General features: G+C 37.4%; 1 protein-coding gene across 1 annotated transcript; it reads right to left on the reverse strand.

Annotated features, from left to right (window-relative positions):
• Positions 1–8,026: 8,026 nt before the first annotated feature.
• Positions 8,027–8,614, reverse strand: LOC101532360 (interferon omega-1-like). Its single transcript, XM_036496570.2, has one exon. It carries the CDS (start codon positions 8,612–8,614, stop codon positions 8,027–8,029), a length of 588 nt encoding a protein of 195 aa, XP_036352463.2.
• Between the last annotated feature and the right edge of the window lie 6,844 nt (positions 8,615–15,458).

A 15,458-nucleotide genomic window follows, 5' to 3' on the forward strand; every position in this document is an offset into this window, starting at 1 on the left:
GATTACAGAACTCAATGGAAACTTTTCCAGATTTTTCCCACCTAGGAAAATTGACATTGATACTAGGTTTGTCATATATTGCCTTGATTGCATTGAGAAATGATCCTTCTATACTCAGTTTGCCTAAGACTTTACAATGAAAGGATGCTGTATTTTAGCAAATGATTTCCCTTCATTTATTGTAATGATATAATATGGTTTTTATTCTTTAATTTGCTAATGTGATGCATTACATTTATTGATATGCATCTGTCGATTCATCCCGGTGTACCAGAAATGATTCCTACATGGTCCTGGTGAATGATTTTTCTGATGTGTTGTTGGAGTCAATTACCTAGTGTTTTGCTGCAAAGTTTTTTCATTATGTTCACGAAGAATATTAATCTGTAGTTCTCTTTCTTTGTATATCTTTTCCTTATTTTGAATTTAAGGTCATACTGGCCTCATAGAGGGAATTTGAAAGGATTCTCTCCATTTCCGAATTTCAAACACTTTAACAGGAATTGGAATTATTGGCTATAATTCAGCCATAAAGTTATTGGTACTGCTCACTATAATACTTGCACTGTTCATGCTACTCCACAGCATCACTCTTCCTTCTGTGGAGTTTCCATTGCAACTCATCCAACTCTTCCCTAGAAACACATTTCCTTTCCTTTTGTTCTGTTATTTTCCCTTAGCCAAAAAATAGCACATCTTTTCCTTGTTCAGACAACTTGCCCTTACTCCCACAATAATATTATTACTTATTCTGGAATAATTGATCCTTACTATTTTGTAATTACCTTTTTTATCCCCTGAAAGTCTTCTTTGATATGAAGTTTTCTTTGAATGAATTTCCTAGAGGTATTGCATCTCCCTTTTCCATCATTCTTTTTGTCAATGTTCAATCACTTGTATATATGATGTTATGCACTTTCTAAAGTCATAATTTTTTACAGCATAAAGAGTGAACCTTAATGTATGCAGATTAAAAAAAGCACCTGTAGAAGGTCAACTGAAGCTGTTGCAGTTATCTGTGGTGTGAAACAGCAGATGGAAACCTATGTCTCTTCTTGTTTATCAAATTAACCAATCAATACAGCAAGAAATAATTTTTAGAATATAAGCAACCCAAAGATGTGACTGCCTCATCCATAAAAGCCAAAAATATGCAAATAATTCAAGAGCTAACCAACCACAGCATGTAGATAAATGTCTCCTGGTTGATTGATTTGGAGGCATGATGGCTCAATGGCTGAACTGTCACCTTGCAAGTGCCAGGATACCATGTGGGTGCTGTTTCATGTCCTGGCCACTCCACTTCCCATTCAGATCCCTGCTTGTAGCCTGGGAAATCATCAGAGGATGGCCCAAAGCCTTTGGGACCAGGCACTCATGTGGGAGACCTGGAAAAAACTCCCGACTCCTGGCTTCAGATGGGCTCAGCTCTGGGTATTGTGGCCATTTGGGAAGTGAACTAGCAGGTAGAAGATCTTTTCTCTGTCTCTCTTCCTCTATATAAATCTGATCTGCCATTCCAATAAAAATAAATAAATAAATAAATATATTTTTAAAAGAAACAGCAAATCATGTGCTAATATACACAATATGGATGAGCACAAAACCAAAAATGAATGTTCCCGTAATTCTTACATTTGTTGTATTATCAGATATTCATTTTCTTTCTCAATTTAATATAATAAGTAAGTAAACTTTGTTCATCACTGCACCAGGATGCAGGGGGAAACAGGAAACATGTTAAAATTCATAGAAAGCATGTAATCTCTCAGTGAATAAGTGCAAAACATAATTAACTATACTCGCTACAACAAATCAAGGGAAGCAAGGGTAGAGAATGAAGGGCAAACTTGAAGAAAACAAACAGTAGTGAGCTGGCTGCTCGGACAGGAGTTCACAAAGCAGTTCTTGTGAATGGGTGGCTTCCAGCTTTGTGAAACCTGCTTTGCAGCTATCCCTCCCATTCTCTCCAGAAATAATCAGGAGAGGGAATAATTTCAAACAACTCCCAAGACTGACTTTAAATGAGATAGGGAATCAATAAAACAATTTAATAAAATTAAATAATTATATTTTCTGTACCTTTTCCGTGGTTATTGAAGCAATACAGACACTTGAATAATCCCGAATTGTGTCACTCATATTCAATACAGATAAACAATTACAAGCAATATTAAAATTGAAGGTTTAATTGAACACTGTTTATGAACCACGTATGCTCTAAGCATGTCAGTCTGAAATTCAATCCTATGAACACTCCTTCAAGTTTTCAGGCATTTTTAAAAAGATAGGGTTTTTTCTTCTATAATACGTTAATTTCACACCAGGCAAAAGAATGGGATATTAGTCTTTCTGAGTCTGGCTTATTTCACACAGTGTAATGATCCCAAGCCATATCTACTTTTTTTTTTCAAATATTTATATTAAGATTTCACTCTTTTTCATGACAGAGTAATATACAATTGCATATGTATAACACATTTTTTATCTAGTCATCAGGGACGAGCTAGACTGAATTAAACAAGAGATCACTTCTTGGTGTTTTAGGGAATCTACAAACTGTTTTCCATAATGATTGTCCTAATTTGAATCTCTATATTGCTAGTATCATGATGTATCATTGTATCCTTTTCACCACAAGTCTGTTAACATTTGATTTTTTTTTAAGATTTATTTATTTTTATTACAAAGTCAGATATACAGAGAGGAGAGACAGAGAAGATCTTCCTTCCGATGATTCACTCGCCAAGTGAGTGCAACAGCTGGTGCTGCGCCGATCCGAAGCCAGGAGCCAGGAACTTTCCTCCGGGTCTCCCACGTGGGTCCAGAGTTCCAAGGCTTTGGGCCATCCTTGACTGCTTTTCCAAGCCACAAGCAGGGAGCTGGTTGGGAAGTGGAGCTGCCAGGACTAGAACTCGTGCCCATATGGGATCCTGGTGCATTCTAGGCAAGGACTCCAGCCACTAGGCCACGGCGCAGGGCCCTTGATTTTTTTTGTTTTGTTTTGTTTTGTTTTGGAAAATAGTCTATTTGCAATAATCTCATTTCTATGATGGCTAGTAATCATGAGCAATTTTTAAAAAAGATTTGTTTAATTTGAAAGCCAAGTTTACAAAATCACACACACACACTACTTTCATCCACTGATTCACTCCCCAAATGACTACAGCAGCCAGGACTGGGCCAGGACCTTCTCCGGGGGCTCCAGGTGGGTAGAAGCAGCCATGCACTGCTTTTCCCAAGTCATTTGCAGGGATTTGGCTTGGAAGTGGAGCAACCTGGACATGAACTGGCATAGTTATATGGTATTGATGTTACAGGCGACGGCTTTACCAGCTACCCCACAACACTGACCCAAATCCCCAGCATTTTCGTCATGTGCCTGTTAGCCCGATGTACTTCTTCCTTCGAAAAATGATTGTTGGTATCCTCTACTATTTCTCAACTGTACTATTTGTATTACTGTTATTTAGTTTCTTGAGCTCCTTAATGTGGTGGATCTTAACTATTTATTGGATATATTGCTGCAAATATCTTTTCCCATTCTGTCATTCACTTCGTTAACCATTTCTTTGGCTGTCAGAAGCTTCTTGTCTTGATGCTCTTAATCCCTGTGCTTTTGGGAACTTCACAGTCTTTGCCCAGACCAGCCTTTCAGTGATAGTTTTGGAGAGTATGCTTATATCTTCTATCTACTTCTAGTTGATTTTTGTGTTGAGTGTAAGCCAGGAGTCTTGATTCAGACTTCATGTGAAAATCCAATTTTCTCAACACCATTGGTTGAAGACACAATTCTTTCTGTAGAGAATGTCCTTAGCCTGTTTATCAGATTAATTGGTGTAAGACACACAGATTTATTTCTGAAGTTTCTGTTGTGTTCTATTGCTCTGTATGTCTGCATTTTGCCAGTACCATCTGCTGGGTTCCAGGAGCTATGTAGTATGTTTTGATATCTGGCATTGTGATTCCTCTGGCTTTGTTTTTATTGTTTAGGTTTGTTTTGGCTATCCAGGGTTTCTTGTGTTTCCATATGATTTTAAGTTTTCTTCTCCTAGTTCTGAAAGAATGTCATTGGAATTCTGATGGAAATTTTGCGCTGAATCTATAAATTACTTTTGTAGTACCGGCATTTTATGATAGTCCATGAGCGTGGAAAAGTTTTATTCTTTGTATATTATATTTCTTTCTTTCATGTTTTACAATTTTTATTATAGACACTTTTCACATCTTTGCTTAAATTTACTTCAAGTTCTTTTAAAAGTATTTTGCAGAACGCTGCCTTCATAAAGTGAGTTATGAAGGACTCCCTGTCTTTTGTTTGTGTGAAATACTTTGAGAAGAATTGATACTAGTTCTTCCTTTAAAATGTGACAGAATATGCCTGGTGTAGTGGTTCAGTGACCAAATACTCACTTTGCATGTGCTGACATCCCATATGGGCATGAGTTCATGTTCTGGCTGCTCCACTTCTCATCCAGCTCCCTGCTGTGGCCTGGGAAAGCAGTCAAGAATGGCCCAAAGCCTTGGGGCCTTGCACCTCTGTGGGAGACCTGGAAGAAGCTCCTGGCTTCAGATGGACTCAGCTCTGGCCATTGCAGCCATTTGGGGAGTACAGCTGATGGAATATCTTTTTCTCTGCCTCTCCTTCTCTATGTAAATCTGCCTTTCCATTAAAAATAAGTAAACATTTTTTTTTAAAATGTACATGATACATCAGTGAAGCCATTCATCCAAGAATTTTTTTGAATGGGGAGGGGAGATTATTACTGATTCAATCTCATCCTTGTTTATTTGTTCAAGTCTAATACAGCACATGAGCATCAAGTAAATAGACTTTTTTTTTTCATTGCTTATTTGTTTGAGGGCCAGGAAAGATGTTTCTCCCACAGCTTGATCCACTCCCCAGTTTCCATATGGTTGGGGATGGAACAAGGCAGAAGACAGTAACTAAGAATTCAATGTAGGTGTCCCGTGGGAATGGCAATAACCTGAAATCTTGACCCTTGACTGATGCCTCCCAAAATCTTCTTTAGTAGGATGCTGAATTAAAGTGCTCAAGTCTGTTCCTAACACCGAACCCAAGTACTACCAAATATGATCCTAACCAATAGACTACACACTTGCAAAACTTAAATTTATGGGGTCATTAATCTCTCTTTCCTCTTTTGTACTTTGGTGGCTAATGTTGCGTTTTTATATGACATAACTTTGTTATTACTATTATTATTACTTTGTATTTAATAACTTTCTCTTTGTCCAGCTGCAGTAGAAATTCACTTTGGTCCAGCTTCTGCCACTCATTTCAAATAGGTATTTCATTCTTTGATATACATTATAATTAGCCATTTTGAGACATAAAAATGTTTATGAATTTAATTAAATGAAAGCTCTCCTCTATAGTAATTTCCACTTTGGAAATTAATGATGAAACAATGTAAACAGTCATACTTAAAAATTACAAAGGTAATTCCTGGACTTAGCTAGCTTGAAGAATTACAATATGAACAATAACGAAAATGTACTAATAAAGAAATACTACTCTCATAATAAGAAGACAAACAGTGATTAGATCTATCAAAAAGACATAATAGACATCAATCAAATAAAGGATTAACAAAAGATTTGACACTCTAGTAGGAAACAATTTAGATTATCATAGACTTCATTATTCTGATGAGATACAAATTTAATGTAAAAACAGATTTATAAGAGAGAGTTGAAGACATTAAATTAAAAAATGAATATGGTTAGAGAGATGTATGGCTCTCTGTCAAAGATATTTTAATGAGAAGTGAACTGTGCAACTCTTTGTAGACAGATTAGGATATAAACAAGTGGAATATAGAGAATACAGCTACAGTTTCCAGAAAATGTTTATACTCAAAGTTAAATATGTAAAATCATAAATAATATAAATTATCAACATATATCAGGGAAAACTTAGTAACAGAAAGGATACAATTTTATTTTGAAATTTAACTGAAAAATGAATTGAAATTCATGACCAAATCTTCACATTGAAAGTAAGTATTTTATCCAAATCAATAAGGAATTACTGAATTAAATATTTAAGCCACTTATATATTCTGAGCCAAACCACCACTTCTTTGAAAATAATCCATGGACAGATGTATGATGAAAACAGAAAAAAGTATGACCAGACTTAACCCTATAGCCTCCTTGAAATCTTGCATTTAATCCTTCTAGTGACCAAACAAGTTTCCCCAAATCATTTAATGTGCACATTACTACTTGTTCCTCTTCCTGTGCTTCCTCTCCAATTTGTCCTCATCTGTTTTCTGTACCATTAATTCCTCTAAAACCAGATTCTTCTAAAGCCACCAGTGACTGATAATTTCAGGTTCCTGAGACAATTCAATCTGAATTCCCTAAACGCAGCAACCGTCTTTGGAACACTGCTTATCCCTTCGCTGGCCACTCCTCAGTGCCCTCTGCACACACTCCTTCCCAGGCCTGCCTCGAAATATTGAGAGTCTGCAGCATGACACTTAGGTCCTTCTCTCACTCTACCCTCCATTCGCAAGTGACCACATCCATGCCCACGTCCTAAGCACCAGCATGTAATGAAGAATCTCAGGTTACTACCTTCATCCATGACATTTGAGGTTCATTCTAGAACCAAGTATCCAATGATCAATAAGACTTCTGCACTTCATTTTCTGAGGCAGCTTAGGGAAGAGATCCAGTACTGTTTGTTTTCCTTCCCAGCATCAGTTGTACTATTGTGCTTGACTTCACTTTACACTGACTCAAACAAGGGGAATTGGCCCATGGTGCTTCTTTTGCCTTAAATCTAATAATGCTATTACAGTATTAAACAGTGTTAAACAGCATTAAAAGTACTAAAACAGCAGAATCTGAGTTTGTATTTCTTAGCAGCAATTCCAAAATCTGCCACCATTTTTGTCTTACATTATATATATGTGATTTGAATGGAAAGATGAATCAAATATAAATATCACAAATAATATGGATCTTATTAATTATGCAGTTTGGCTTTGAAAATTAGCATTTAGATTGGAGTTTGGAAGTTCAAGAATTTACTTTTAAGAATTTAACAAGTCTGGGAATTTATTGAAATGATATGAAATCAGCACATGAAAGAATTATATGTATACTCTCCCTATGTTTATAGCAGTTCAGTCCACAATACCTAAGAAATGGAATCAGCCCACAGGTACATCAGCTCATGACTGGACAAATGAAATGTGGTGTATACACACTATAGGAAATCACTCAGCCTCACACACACACACACACACACACACACACACACACACAAATGCAATCCTGCCTTTTGCAACAATTTCAATATGACTGGTTAGTGAATAAGCCAGTCTGAAAAAGACAAATACCATATCTTATTTCTGACACGTGGCAGTTAATATAGGTTAAAAGAATTTATGGTAATGAAATGGGCATCTTGGGATGTTATTCTCATTTCTAGCCCTATATACACATTTCTAGCCCTTGTATATAAAACTATGGAATTGTGGTCTTCCTAGCTTTCATTTGTTGAATATTATGATCAGTGACAAATTAAGTCTGTGGTCATAGATTGAGTAAAATTGTGCCTTTGTAAAAAGTAAAGAAGAAAAAGGAGGAAGGGAAATTTGGGGATGAGGAATGAGGAAAATGTAGTTGCCTTCTGTTTCTTCTGTATTAATAACTTTTAATAAAAAAGGAAAAATTTAATAAATAGCAAAATATAGTATATAACAAAATGAAAAGGTGAACATGTTCTCTAATTTCAATACAATGTAAAAAAATCTGTTATACAAAAGTATAAATATTACAGGACACTATATAAATATTTAGATTCAATAAATAATGTTAAGATTGTCACTGCTTAAATACCCTTAGAGCTGAATGTTCTTAACAAAATACTTCCTTAATATACTGACAAAGCATTTGTTCCATGACTAAAGCATAAACAAGAGCCTTTAGAAATAATCCAAGCAGCATGTACTAGTGTGATATTGGAAATTAGTCAATGAGAATCAACTTAAGATATCCTTGGACCTCCATCCTTGCTTCTTAGCCTTTCTTGCAAGTCTGCTGCTGAAGCCAAGGCTCTCAGGAGTTCCATTCTGACAATCTCCCAGGCACAGTCACTGTGTCTCTTCTCTTTCAGGTAGACATGAATTCCCTGGAAGTACCTCCTGAGGGCCAGTGTTGGGCTCTCAGTCGTCAGCACAGAGTCTTGCTGTGCCCTCCCCTGCACCAGGCAGGCGTTCAGGTCTTGCAGCTGCTGCTGAAGTGCGGTGTGCAGTTCTGCCAGGAGAGTCTTGTTCCAGGCAGCAGAGGCCTGCTGGGTGTGGAAGAGGTTGTAGATCTGCTGCAGCATCTCGTGGGGGACAGACATGTCCTGGGTCTTGTGGAAGTGGCTTGCATTCAGCACGTCCCGGGGGAATCGGAAGTCTCTTCTATGCCTCAGACACAGACCAGGTGAGATTGTCCTCATCTGGACCAGCAGCCCCAAGGTCATCCTGCTGAGCTGGACAGAGTTCTCAGGCAGCTCACAGCCCAGAGACCCAACAGGGCCATAGCTGCACAGCAGCAGGGCTGTCAGCAGAGGGAGCAGGTGGGCCATGGGGTGATGAGGATGATGCTGGCCTGGGTGAGCTGGAGTCTGGCTGAGCCTAGGAACCTTGGTCCTCTGAAGACCTTCAAACTATGTATGGCTTTTATATAGGGAAGGAGAGATTTTCATTTTCAGAACATTTCTCAGTCTGCAGTTTTACTTCCTTTTTTGTTTTCATTTGTTGATTTTGCATATGCCTAACAAAATGACATCTAACATGATGTCATTTATATTTGAGATGAAAGTTTAATCCTAATAAATTTCAGATGTGCCAATTCAAAGTGATACATGCAAATGAGAAACAGCAGTCAGATGTATGTTTGTCTCTAAATAACCATTCCCCCACAGATACTCAAAGGTCTTTACCTTATTTAAAAATTACTCTTGGGCCTGGAGTAGTCTATCAGTTAAAATTCTCTCCTTTAATGCGCCAGGATCCCATATTGGTGCAGGTTCTAATCCCAGCTTCCCCACTTCCCATCTAGCGCCCTGCTTGTGGCCTGGGAAAGCAGTCAAGTACAGCCCAAAGCCTTGGGACCCTGCACCCATATGGGCGACACAGAAGAAGTTCCTAACTCCTAGCTTCATATCGGCTCAGATCCGGCCATTGTGGTCACTTTGGGGAGTGAATCATCAGACGGAAGATCTTCTCTGTTTCTCCTCTTCTCTGTATATATGACTTGGCATAAAAGATAAATCTTTTAAAAAATGCACTCTTCTGTTACAGGAACCATTTTTAGTTCTGGTATTTTAGAAAATTTATTTATTTATTTTCTTTAGGGAAGCAAGTTTACAGAGAGAAGCAGAGACACAGAGAAAGATATTTCATCCACTGGTTCACTCCATAAATGGCAGTAGCCATAGCAGTCAGAACCAAGTCAATCCAAAGCCAGAAGCCAGGAGCCTCCTCCAGGTTTGCCACACATGTTCATGGTTCCAAGGACTTAGATCACCCTTCAGTGTTTTCCCAGGCACACACAGGGAGCTGGATGGGAAGTGGAACATCCAGAACATGAATGGTACCGATATGGGATGCCCCATGCTTAGAGGTGGAGGATTAGTCAGCCGAGCCATTGCACAACCTCAGTACTGATAATAGTCTCCATTTTTCCCTTCCTACTGTATATGGGAAGTTCTGCATTGATCCTACGGGTTTCTGCATTTAGTTAGTGATTTACCAGGTCATCTACAGCAAATAACATTTTAGTCCTAAGAACAGGATTCTGTTGGATGTTTCACCACAGCAGAATCTGATGAGCGTTAGTGAATGAGATTCTCCGCTGTTTCTTTTCCTTCCAGAACACACCTGGGCAGGTCCATGCAGTTATGCTTCACTAGAGTGTCAAGTTCAGGAATAGTATAGACCTTCCTTCTTTACACTGCTTTCATACTGATGTTTGGCAAAGTCCCTAAGATTGTGACAATATCCCAGGAGGAATCCTGGTTATGTAGAGGGATTGGATGTAGTTATTGTCAACCCAACATATTGTCATTTCCCAAGATTTACCCCACTCAAAAGGCAGTTACGACATCAGGTAACAGGAAAGGCTGTGAAGGGTAAGCTTATAGATGCTTTCCCTGGTAAGAGGTTCACCACCTTTTTATGACTTTAGAACTCTTCCACCAATAGGCATTTTTTTTTCTTTGTTGAAAAAATAATGAATCATCTAAGACTTGTTCTTTCCTCCAGAGATTTGTATGAAAGACTGGTACTCAGTAGTGACCTCCTACTTTCTTCACTCCACATCCATAGGTATTAACAGTCTTCAGATTCTAATAGCTAATGTTTTCTCTGTCTATATAGTTGGAGGACCTTGCCAAATTTTACTTTCAGTATTCAAATAATTTTTATTGTCTTAAACATGGTGTTGCCCAGTGCTTTTCCTTAAACCATTGAACAACACTTCTTGGCATCAAAGTTCCTGAGCCAGACACAGGGGTGCCAGTGATGATACTGCCTCTCATAAGAACTCCATATCTCAGAGCCCTTCAGGCATTTCACCAAGCAGTGTCAGTCTACTTGGGCTCCTTTGTTCTCCTGTGTCTGTTTCAGGCAAGGCAGCGAGACAGGATGATGCAATCAATTGTTCATGACTTTCACTTTAATTTTTTGATGACTTCTTTTTCACATAGTGGTTTACTGGGAAGTGTTGGTCTTACTACTCTTGTTTGCACCTTCTACTTCACCTTGAGGTTAATGCAGGCAAGGGTAGTAAAAGCAAGACCAAGGGGCCTCCCCATTTTGCTTACTATTTTCAGTACTTCAGATCTTTGTTTCTCATGACAACTTTCCTCGAAAGCAAAAGTCAACTGTGGTTTGTAAACGAAAAGAACAAAAAAAAAAAAAAAAAAAAAAAAGAACTAAACTCTGAGAGTCAAAAAAACGAAATAAGGGAAGTTATCTATAATGACACAAGAGCAAAGCGTAATTTAGTGAAATTCAGAGTTGTCGCTCTTGGAACAAAGGGCTATGGCAGAGGGAAAAAATTGAGGCTACTGAAGATGAGCACAAGGGCAGGAAACTAGGCCCTCCCAGCTCAGTGGGCAGCCCTCAGTTGTCCATCAGGATTTTGACTGCAAACTTAGTTACAGTGCTTAGCATGTCTGTCTTATATTTCTGAGTTCATCTTATTATACATTCAATATACTAAAATAACAGAGTTGAAATAAATACCCCAATAAAGTCAGAGTTAATTTGAAAATGATAAAGGTATGATTATTTTAATCATAAATATATTGCTTACTTACTTTTTGTACTCTAACCCTCAGGAATAGGTTCTAAATATCAGTTTAAATGTGGTATACATCAGAACAGAAGGCACTCACCAAAAAGTAAATGGGATTGGTCCACTATTGTCCTCTTTTTAACTGAACTAGATACATGAGGTTTCTCAAGTTTTTGCTGCCATTAGCAAGTGTGATTTTCATGACACTCAGCACAGCTGTCTGTCCTGCAGGTAAAGCTCTGTCCAGCTTATTACTGGGTGAATTTATATACCTGTTTATGTCCTTTCAATTTAAGCATTCCTTGATTTTGCTTTATGTTTAAAGGAGGCTGTAACATGGCTGAAAACATTACCTGTCTTGCACTGACCACATGAATAATTTTGCGTGTACTGGGTTGATTGGTTAAATTTTGAGAAGAAAATATAGCTTGTAACAGGTGCTAAAATGATTCTTGAGACTCTCAAATCATCAGGCTGCTGTGCTCCATATATCAGTGCTAGGAATGATTTCAGAACTCACATCTCTCATCATCCTCATGTCTTCTCTTTAGTTGGAATGCTCAGAACAATCAACTCAAGGTTTGCCATGGGTTTTGCTCCACATCCTGAGGACATGAAACGAAGCATATCCGTTCTTCATACAGTGCTGTGTCCTATATCAACTTCACGTTTATGGATTATTTGTTGAGCAAGTGTGAATCCTGATCTCCTTCTTGTGAAATCAGAATCTGAAAGATCCTAAACAGGGACACTGGGTTCTTGACCAGCTTATTGTGAGCAGGGCTGCTTCTGTTTGCTGTGTACTGTGTCTGATGGGACATCTCTGATGAGTGCAATGAAAACCTTCCTATTACTTGCTCTCTTCTGCCCTTAGCATTTTCTTAGAATTTATTTGTCATAATTGAAAATCACATTTTTTGTTTTACTAAAGCTTTTTTCTCAGATTTTCTCTTCCTATTGGAAGGCATTCACAAATCTTCACTCTGGCGCTTTATCTAGTCCTATTTTTCTGTCACTCACTTTCAAACAAAAAATCTTGCAAAAAATGATGTCACAACTATTGACTGGTCTCACACATCCTGAGGACTTGACCCATTCTTAATAATGACTGGAAAAGTAGGGGATTTATGACTTGGAGGATGCCAAACTAAGCCATGAAAAGGATAAGGCTCTGTATTGTTTGATTACGGGAGTTGTGTGATTCAGAGTTTGTGTTTCTATGTATGGCTCTGTATTTGACACCCGCTAGTTATTTTCTGCTATGCTAAAGATGGGCCATGTTTGTGACTTTAATACAATGCTCTGCGAAGTATTCTTACACATTGAAAATTAGGTCAACTATAGACGAAAATATTGCTAATACATGGTTAAACATTTACTGGTTAGTACAGTTAAAAGATTTTCTCATTTGAGGAAAAATTGAGAGCACAGTGCACCAAAAGTCAATTAGAACATAATTTAATATTTTATCTTTTCAAAAATGTTCAGAATGATTTTGAAGTATATCCATTACATTACTATTATTATAATTTACCATTATACATTTAGAAATGTTAATATGTAATTTATATTGATGCATTACAGTAAATAGTACGAAATGAAAGTTGCTGCACAAATTTAGTAGGAAGTTCAGTATCAATAGGTTTTAAATTTAAGTTTAATATCTTATTAAGTCTGCAATTAATAAAAAAGAGCTAGTGTCATATTTTCTACGTAAAAATACCTATGTATACATAGAAATAGATATGCTATATATCTGTATCATTAAAATTTATTTTGATTGTCAATCATGACAAATAATGTAAGAAAATGCTTGGGGTAGGAAAGAGAGGTAATAATAATAAGAAAATGATAATGATGTAAATTTTTGCTGATGGTATGTTGGAGCTTTTAATTGATTGGGATGATACTCTGCTGGCTCTGTAATCAAACCAGAGAGGGTCTACCTAAGAAGCCGTTGAACTTGACTGGACAATAAGATGCTGGACTCTATGTTTGGTATACGCTTGCAATGAGGGAATCTCAACTGAACTTGAACTGTGGTTATGCAACAAGGTGGAAGAATCCACCATGTTGGGAGAGTTTGGGGAGGGGTGGGGAGAATCCCAGTACCTATGAAACTATGTCACATAATACAATGTAATTAATAAAATAATAAATATATATATATATAAAAGAAATACTGCTGTTAAACCATGCAAAAAGTACATAATTCTTTAGTGATTTACACCCAGCCTAGCACTGAAGACAGCAAAGTGAATGAAACAAAGTATAATTATTGAGAAATCAATTCGCCAAAGATGATCCCATTGCTCATGTCCCAAATACGAATGCCAGATCTGGGGCAGACTGGGGCGAGTAGCCTCGTACTTAGTCCTGGTCTCCTAAATGGGTGGAAGTGACACAAGTGTTTGGGCTATCTTCCCTGACCTTCATAGGCACATTAGCAGGAAGCTGTATTAGAAGGAGAGTAGTTGGACCTTGAACTTGGACTCCACTTTTCAGTGTCACAAACAGCAGCTTAACCCTGAGCACCACCATACCAATCCATGAAATCATTTTTCTGTCGCTTAGAAACCTGCACTTCAAATTATTCAATGAACTTTAGATGATGCAAGTATGAAATCAGGCTGCCTATATAAAAATCAGAGTTTTTACAAACAAAATGCATTTTGTTATTCAATATTTTTCATGATACAATGAAGCATTTATATCATTAAACAATTAAAAAGGTTGAAGTTCTGAGGAGTAAAAAATTAGGCTAGCTGAAGAGTAAGGAGTTTAGTGTGAGAACACAAGAGGACTTTGAAATTATTGATCATTGCAGGTGTCACAAAAACTCCATGGTTCGAAATTCAAGAATCCCTGGGCTTGGCTTCTCTTCTCCCGTCTGAGAAGCCACATGGGCTTTCTACCCTGCTGTCACTCTCTTCTGATTTGTTTCTGTACCAACCTCCCCTTTTCATCCATAACTTCTGCTGTTTCAGCTCTCATCTGACCAGGCCTTCAGGGCTGACGGCAGGCATCTTTTGTTGCTTCTGGGGTAGCCAGAAGTCCACAGACATCTTGGCTAATATGAGATACTCAGTCAAGATTGTTTTGGATGTCCCTGTATTAAGAACTTGTAGTGATTCATCTTCCTTTCTGACTTCATCTCCAGCTGTAGAATCACATATTTCAAAACATTCCTATCCCATCATCTTGTGGGACCCTGAAGATTAAAGATCTCTATTCTAATCCTGACCTGTCACATAGAATGCAGATACATTTACTCTCTGATGATCACATTCTTCATTGGGAAAATGATCAAATGTCTGTCGTACAGAGTTGCTGTGAAGGTCCATTGAAGAAATTCAGAATCAGGAGAGGGAACAGAGGAGGTGCTAAACAAACTAGCTATAGCTATTTAAAAATATTAACAAACCAAAATCAACAGTATATTGAGGTGATTATACAACATGGTAAAGTGTTATTTATTTTTGGAATAAAAGGATGGTTTAATAAAAGAAAATAAATTGATAAGTATGATACATAATACTAACAAAATGAAGGAGAAAAAACACAGGGTCCTCACAATTGATGCAGAAAAAGAAAAATTTGGCAAAGAAATTCCATCATTTGCCACTACCACTGATGTAGTTGACCATCCTTTGTTTGCTTTGATTCAATCAATGGTTCATACATATTAGTTTAAGTATTTTCGAAGAGCCTATATGCTTAAAGATATGTTACAAAGTCTCATGTTAAGGGTACAACAAGGGTGAAAACTTAATCCAGTTATGCTGCCCTAAGGGAGGCTTTGGGAAAGCTATTGAGATAGGCTACCGTGATCCACCATAGCTGTTTTCAAGGGTGAAGCAAGCCCACCCTTTTCCTCTGTCACAGTGTATTGGGGCCATTTCAGGAATATAGTGAAACTCTTCACTGAAGGTTAAATCATGTGAACTTAAAAATTATGAATCAAAATAAATATTTTCTCTTCATAAGTGAGTTTCTTCAGGATATTTTACTGTAGTTTTAAAAAATTTAATCAATACAATACAGAATGTTTATTCTATTTTTAGAATAAATGAGCCTGAAAAATTTTGTTGAGAATTTAATAAAAATAGAATAAACAGTTAATGTAG

Source organism: Ochotona princeps, chromosome 14, assembly GCF_030435755.1.
Source record: "Ochotona princeps isolate mOchPri1 chromosome 14, mOchPri1.hap1, whole genome shotgun sequence".
Lineage (NCBI taxonomy): Eukaryota > Metazoa > Chordata > Mammalia > Lagomorpha > Ochotonidae > Ochotona > Ochotona princeps.

What these genes read in the sequence shown, in the direction of transcription:
- LOC101532360 (XM_036496570.2), bottom strand. Translation starts at nt 8,614, where the DNA reads ATGGCCCACCTGCTCCCTCTGCTGACAGCCCTGCTGCTGTGCAGCTAT.